This window comes from Mobula hypostoma, chromosome 8 (genome assembly GCF_963921235.1).
Source record: "Mobula hypostoma chromosome 8, sMobHyp1.1, whole genome shotgun sequence".
NCBI lineage: Eukaryota > Metazoa > Chordata > Chondrichthyes > Myliobatiformes > Myliobatidae > Mobula > Mobula hypostoma.
The window spans coordinates 103,598,593-103,606,331 of NC_086104.1; the positions used below are offsets into that span (position 1 = coordinate 103,598,593).

Sequence of the window (7,739 nt, forward strand, 5' to 3'; positions counted from 1 at the left end):
GCTCTGGGGAATCGGCGGCAGGTAGGATCGGGGCTCCGGGCGGGAGTTTCACCGTCTCCGGCGTCCGCGCCCCGACTGAGGGACAATTGCTCTGAGCTCCGAATACACCGTGGTCCCGCACTCCGGGATAGTCCCGATCTTTCCCATCTCTCTCAGACCCGGGCCCGGGGAGATCTCTGCTGAGGGAATGAGAGGGACGGGTCTCTCGGACACTGCCGAGCTCCAGCCGTCTAAATCCAGGGATTAGGAACTCGCGAAAATAAAGATCAAAATCCTTCCATAACCTTGAGAAAATCACCGCTTCTTGTTCTGGGCATTTCTACCCATGAGAACATGTTTTGTACCGTTCTCTCCGGATGCTAATTATATCGAACAACTGTGTCCTGGTAACAAGTGACCTGTAGATTTCACATCACTAAGGTGTCTCACTCCGATGTGAAAGACTGCTGCCTCCCATTCATATTCATTGGCTTTGCCATCGATGAGTTCACTAGGGTCAATCACACTAGGAGGGGTCAGAGTGATCAGAAAGTCTCCAGGATCAGCCGTGTAATATCGTGTGCTCTTTGTAGCACTTTGCGACATGGCCAGAACTTGAAATGATACCAATGTTCCCTCATTTTTTTCAGCTGTACAGTCTGCACAGGAAATTTGTACAGGGCTTGAAAACTGCTGCACCTTAAATTAATATTATATAAAAGAAAATTACAGCTGTACAGCAGCAAAGGCTTTCCGCGCGAGAACATTTCAGTTACTTTCTGGTCACACAACTCAGGGGGCACAGTGAATAATAGTAATGCAGAGAATCAAACTGAGCAAAGTCACGGATTGAAGATGGGTCGAAATGTCCCATTCTTATACAGACAGGAAGTCTGTCAGAGGATTTGATTGTCAGTCCAAATGCCTATACCCTGCCCAGTTTGAGGACAACGACTTCTGCCAACTTGGGTTGAAACTTACTGTTACAGTGGGATGTCAGAGCTCACCATAGAGACTAAAATTATCTCATCTGAAATGCTGTCCTTCACCCACTGATGTCTTTTGTAAATTTTTGTACATGTTTGAAACAGCAAAGAATTTGTGAACGGGAATCCCAAACACAAGAACATATCAGTGTTGCTGTCTCTGTCCAGATATTTAAGGAAGGACCAGATATTTCCTTTCTAACACCAATATATCTGTTGTTGATCATTGGAGATGAAGAAGTATCTCATCCCAGCTGGAAACGTGCTTTGTGTCTGAAATGAAGTTTTCTGTTGTAACTCTGAAATCCACTGGAACTGGGTGCTGAGAGCACACCAGCATTTGTTCATTCGAGAGAAGGTCTTCAACTGCATTGATTGTGCGAGGGATTCACTACATCTGACATCTGACTTGATACATTACCAGGGAATTGACAGAAAACTGTGGGAAAGGATTCACTCACTCATTCGTCCCTGCAGAAACAGCAGCGAGTTCACACTGGGGAGAGGCCTTTCACCTGCTCAGACTGTGGGAAGGTATTTGCTTGGTCATCTAGTCTGCTACCACACCAGTTAGTTCACATTGGGGAAAGGCTGTTCACCTACTCAGGTAGTAGGATGGAATTCACTCAGCCATCCATCGTGAAGAGACACCAGCACGTTCACATTAGGGAGAGACTGTTCACCTGCTCAAATTGTGGGAAGGGATTCACTCGGGCATCTGGCCTACAGACGCACCAGTCAGTTCACACTGGGGAGAGGCCATTTACTTGCTCTGAATGTGGGAAAGGATTCTCTCAGTCATCTCATCTGAAGGTACATCAGCGAGTTCACACTGGGGAAAAACCGTTCACTTGCTCAGACTGTGGGAAGGGATTCACTTGGTCATCTCAACTGAAGGTACATCAGCGAATTCACACTGGGGAGAAGCCGTTCACCTGTTCAGACTGTGGGAAGTGTTTCACTCAGTCATGTGATCTACAGACACATCAGTTAGTGCACACTGGGGAGAGGCCATTCACCTGCTCGGACTGTGGGAAGGGATTCACTCAGACATATGACCTAATGGCACACCAACGAGTTCACACTGGGGAGAAACCGTTCACGTGCTCAGCCTGTGGGAAAGGATTCACTCACACATCAAACCTACAGAGACACCTGCGTGTTCACACAGGGGAGAGGCCGTTCACCTGTACTGTGTGTGGGAAGGGATTCACTCACTCATCCAACCTACAGGCACACCAGTCAGTTCACACTGGGGAGAGGCCGTTCACCTGCTCAGATTGTGGGAAGGGATTCACTCAGTCATTTTACCTACTGGCACACAAGTTAGTTCACACTAAGGAGATGCTGTTCACCTGCTCTGACTGTGGGAAGGGATTTACTCGGTCATCTCAACTGAAGGTACATCAGCGAGTTCACACTGGAGAGAGGCCATTCACCTGCTCAGACTGTGGAAAAGGATTTACTCGGTCATATGACCTGCTAGCACACCAGCGAGTTCACACTGGTGAGAAACCGTTCACCTGCTCAGATTGTGGGAAGGGATTCACTCGGTCATCTCAACTTAAGGTACACCAGCGAGTTCACACTGGGGATAAGCCAGTCACCTGCTCAGACTGTGGGATGGGATTCACTAGCTCATCCAACCTGCAGAGACACCTGCGAGTTCACACTGGGGAACGGCCGTTCACCTGTTCTGTGTGTGGGAAGGGATTCAGTCGGTTATCCATCCTACAGGTGCACCAGTTAGTTCACACTGGGGAGAGGCCATTCACCTGCTCAGTCTGTAGAAAAGGATTCACTAACTCATCCAACCTACAGAGACACCAGAGAGTTCACACAGGGGAGAAACCATTCACCTGCTCAGACTGTGGGAAAAGATTCACTCAATTATCCATCCTACAGACACACCAGTCAGTTCACACTGGAGAGAGGCCATTCACCTGCTCAGACTGTGGGAAGGGATTCATTCAATCCTCTCAACTTAAGGTACATTTGCGAGTTCACACTGGGGAGAGGCCATTCACCTGCTCATACTGTGGGAAAGGATTTACTCGGTCATATGACGTACTGGCACATCAGCGAGTTCACACTGGGGAGAGGCCATTCATCTGCTCAGACTGTGGGAAGGGATTCACTCAGTCATCTCATCTGAAGGTACATCAGCGAGTTCACACTGGGGAGAGGCCATTCATCTGCTCAGACTGTGGGAAGGGATTCATTCGATCAACTGACCTATTGGCACACCAGCGCATTCACACTAGGGAGAGGCTGTTCACCTGCTTAGACTGTGGGAATGATTCACATTGAAATTAGTATATTGCTTGTGGGAGCTTGCTGTATTAAACTGGCTACTGAGCTCTCATAAAAACATTGACTGGATTGGAGCCATTTGCCAGAGAGGAGGCACTTTCAATGGCGCTGTTTTTTCCCAGGAATCTCGGAGCTTCAGCATGTACTATTACTGTGAGTGTGCAGGGAGTGAGAGTGTTGGATCCAACTGTTTAATTTTAAATAACCTTTGTATGCACAACAGTTTAATATGCCTCTAGTAGCTGTACAAAGTATATTTCCAGAAGTTTCTTTGGACTTTATTAAGTACAATGGTGCTAAAAAGTTTGTGAGCCCTGTAAAATTTTCTCTGTTTCTGCATAAATATGACCTAAAATGTGATCAGATCGTCACCTGTCCCAAAACTAGATAAAGAGAACCCAATTAAATATGCAATACAAACAACATTCTATTTCTTCATTTATTTATTGAGAAAAATGATCCAATATTTTATGTATTTGTGGGAAAAGGTATGTGAACCTTTGCTTTCAGTAACTGGTGTGACCCCCTTGTACAGCAGTAACTTCAACCAAATGTTTCTGGTAACTATTGATCACTCCAGCACATAGGCTTGAGGCTTGCAGGAATTTTGGGATATTCTTCCTTACAAAACTGCCTCAACTTGTGGACTTCCTTGCATGAACTGCTTGCTTCAGGACCTTCCATAACAGTTCTATAGGAATAAGAACAGGACTTGGACTTGGTCATTCCAAAACATGAATTTTCTTTTTAAACCATTCTGTTGTTGATTGACTGTTGTCTTTCAGGTCATTGTCTTGTTGCATTATCCAACTTGTATTAAGTTTCAGGTGATGGACAGTTACCCTGACATTCTCCTGTAAAATGTTTTGATACAATTTTGAACTCATTGTTCCCTCAACGATTGCAAGCTGTCCAGGCCCTGAGGCAGGAAAGCAGCCCAAACCATGATGCTCCTTCCACCATGCTTCACAGTTGGGATGAGGTTTTGGTGTTCGTGTGCACGGCCCTTTTCCCTCCAAACATATCAATGTGCATTTCTGCCAAAAAGTTCAACTTTTGTCTCATCTATCGCAGAAGCATTGTCGAATACCAGGTGGTCTCTTGTATACTTGAGATGTGCAGCAGTGTTTTCTTTTGGAGAGCAGTGATTTCGTCCTTGGTGTCCTTCCATAAACACCATTCTTGTTCAGTGTGTTTCTTATAGTGGAAACACAGAGAGTTGAGCAAGTTTTAGAAATTTCTGCGGGTCCTTTGCTGTTACCCTTGGATTCATTTTCACCTCCTTCAGCATTGCATGATGTGCTCCTGGTGTGATATTTGTTGGATGCCCACTCCTAGGGAGAATAGTAACAGTACTGAGATTCCTCCATTTGAAGGAAATTTCTCTTACTGTGGACTGATGAACACCCAGGTCTTTTGAAATTCTTGTCCCCTTTTCCAGCTTTGTGCATCTCTACAATTCTTCTGAGTCCCTCTGAAAGTTGTTTTGATCGAGGCACATAAACAGGTCTTTCTTGCCAGGAGCGGACTCCATTAGTAACCTGACTTTGTGTGTGTTTTTTAAAAACAATCGGGCAGGGCACCTCTACAACCCACACTTCCAATCTCATCCCATTGATTGGAATACCTGACTCCAAATAATTTTTGTAGAAGGCATTGCCCCTACTTTTTCTAACAAATACATGTAATATTGGATCATTTTTCTCAATAAATCAACAAATATAATGTTTTGTGTTATTTAATTCTCTCTCTTTGTCTAGTTTTAGAACTTGCATAAAGATCTGATCACATTTTAGATCATAGTTATGCAGAAACAAAATTCTACAGGGTTCACCAACTTCCTAGTGTTACTGTAAGTGTTTTCTGATTGGTTGATTTTTTACTGCAGTATTGGCTAAATACTTTCTAGTTGTATCAGTATTATCTAAATATTTGAATGGAATATTTTTCTTATCTTTAAGCAAAAAAAGTAGCTGTTTTAAGCTAGCCACCATTTTTAGTTTCTCTCTTTTCTTCAATTAGTAGACCCCTGTCGCTGTTGTGTTCCTGTTCTATCAACTTTGAATAAAATGATCATGAAACAACAAGTGTTATGCCTTGTTCCTGACTTCTAAAAGAACCTTGGACATAAACACCAAAATCCGTCAATTGATGTAATTGATATGATTTCGAACTCAGAATAATCAAAGACAGAGTATTTTCAGCGGCTAAACTAAAGGGTTAAGAATTTCCATTTATGTTACAAATAGTCTGAGAGAAAACTAATTCTGGCCTTTACATCATCTGATGGAAATCAGGAGTGAGGACTATTGCGCTGCTAGTTTTAAACATATCTGTAAAACAGAAACAATGGGTATTAGAGCCACGTGCAAACCAGTAGATCGCCAGTAAAGTAAAATCGTACAAGCAGTGGGGCATGGATAGAAAGATAATAAATTGGTGCAAACCACTGGAGTGTATGAGAAAACTTACATGAAGCTAGAAGAGTGTGGGGAAAAATTACATTTGGGTTGCAGACAACCTGCTAAAATTTCGAGATCGCAGTTAAACATAGAAACATAGAAAACCCACAGCGCAATACAGGCCCTTCAGCCCACAAAGCTGTGCCAAACATGTCCTTACCTTAGAACTACCAAGGCTTTCACTTAGTCCCCTATTTTCCTAAGCTCCATGTACCTATTCAGGAGTCTCTTAAAAGACTCTACCGTTTCCCCTTCCATGACTGCTGCCGGCAGCCCATTCCACGCAATCACCACACTCTGTGTAAAAAAAAACTTACCCCTGGTATCTCCTCTGTACATATTTCCAAGCACCTTTAAACTATGCCCTCTCGTGCTAGCCATTTCAGCCCTGGGGAAAAGCCTCTGACTATCCACATGATCAATGCCTCTCATCATCTTATACACCTCTGTCAGGTCACCTCTCATCCTCCATCGCTCCAAGGAGAAAAGGCCGAGTTCACCCAACCTATTCTCACAAGCGATGCTCCCTAATCCAGGCAACATCCTTGTAAATCTCCTCTGCACCCTTTCTGTGGTTTCCCCATCCTTCCTGTAGTAAGGTAACTAGAACTGAGCACAGTACTCCAAGTGGGGTCTGACCAGGGTCCTATAGAGCTGCAACATTACCTCTCGGCTCTTAAACTCAATCCCGTGGTTGATGAAGGCCAATACACTGTATGCTTTCTTAACCACAGGGTCAACCTGCATATCAGCTTTGAGTGTCATATGCACTTGGACCCCAAGATCCCTCTGATCTTTCTCACTGCCAAGTGTCTTAAAATAAATGCTATATTCTGCCATCATATTTGACCTACCAAAATGAACCAGCTCACACTTAACTGGGTTGAACTCCATCTGCCACTTCTCAGCCCAATTTTGCATCCTATCAATGTCCTGCTGTAACCTATGACAGCCCTCCACACTATCCACAACACCCCCAACCTTTGTGTCATCAGCAAATATACTAACCCACCCCTCCACTTCCTCATCCAGGTCATTTATAAAAATCAAAGAGTTGGGGTCCCAGAACAGATCCCTGAGGCACACAACTGGTCACCAAGCTCCATGCAGAATATGACCCATCTACAACCACTCTTTGCCTTCTGTGGGCAAGTCAGTTCTGGATCCACAAAGCAATGTCCCCTTGGATCCCATTCCTCCTTACTTTCTCAATAAACCTTGCATGAGGTACCTTATCAAATGCCTTACTGAAATCCATATGCACTACATATACGGCTCTACCTTCATCAATGTGTTTAGTCACGTCCTCAAAAAATTCAATCCAGGCTCATAAGGCATGACCTGCCTTTGACAAAGCCATGCTGACTATTCCTAATTATATTATGCCTCTCCAAATGTTCATAAATCCTGCCTGTCAGAATCTTCTCCATCAACTTACCATCGATTGAAGTAAGACTCACTGGTCTATAATTTCCTGGGATATCTCTACTCCCTTTCTTGAATAAGGGAACAATATCCGCAACCCTACAATCCTCCGGAACCTCTCCCGACCTCATTGATGATGCAAAGATGGCTCATCAATCTCCTCCCTCGCTTCCCACAGTAGCCTCGGGTACATCCCGTCCGGTCCGGGTGACTTATCCAACTTGGTGCTTTCCAAAAAGCTCTCCAGCACATCCTTCTCCTTAATATCAACATGCTCAAGCTTTTCAGTCCACTGCAAGTCATCCCTACAATCACCAAGATCCTTTTCCATAGTGAATGCTGAAGCAAAGTACTCTTTAAGTATCTCTGCTATCTCCTTCAGTTCCATAAACACTTTTCTACCCTCACACTTGATTGGTCCTATTCTCTCATGTCTTACCCTCTTACTCTTCACATACTTGTAGAATGCCTTGGGGGTTTCCTTAATCTTGTCCACCAAGGCCTTCTCATGGCCCCTTCTGGCTCTCCTAATTTCATTCTTAAAATCCTTCCTGCTAGCCTGATAACCTTCTGG

General features: G+C 44.3%; 1 protein-coding gene across 1 annotated transcript; it reads left to right on the top strand.

Moving 5' to 3' along the window:
• Nucleotides 1-13: 13 nt before the first annotated feature.
• On the top strand, nucleotides 14-5,343 carry LOC134350191 (zinc finger protein 420-like). Its single transcript, XM_063055173.1, has one exon. It carries the CDS (start codon nucleotides 1,581-1,583, stop codon nucleotides 3,273-3,275), a length of 1,695 nt encoding a protein of 564 aa, XP_062911243.1. The 5' UTR covers nucleotides 14-1,580; the 3' UTR covers nucleotides 3,276-5,343.
• The last annotated feature ends 2,396 nt before the right edge of the window (nucleotides 5,344-7,739 follow it).

Coding starts and splice junctions, on each gene's coding strand:
- LOC134350191 (XM_063055173.1), top strand. CDS start 1,581: ATGGAATTCACTCAGCCATCCATCGTGAAGAGACACCAGCACGTTCAC.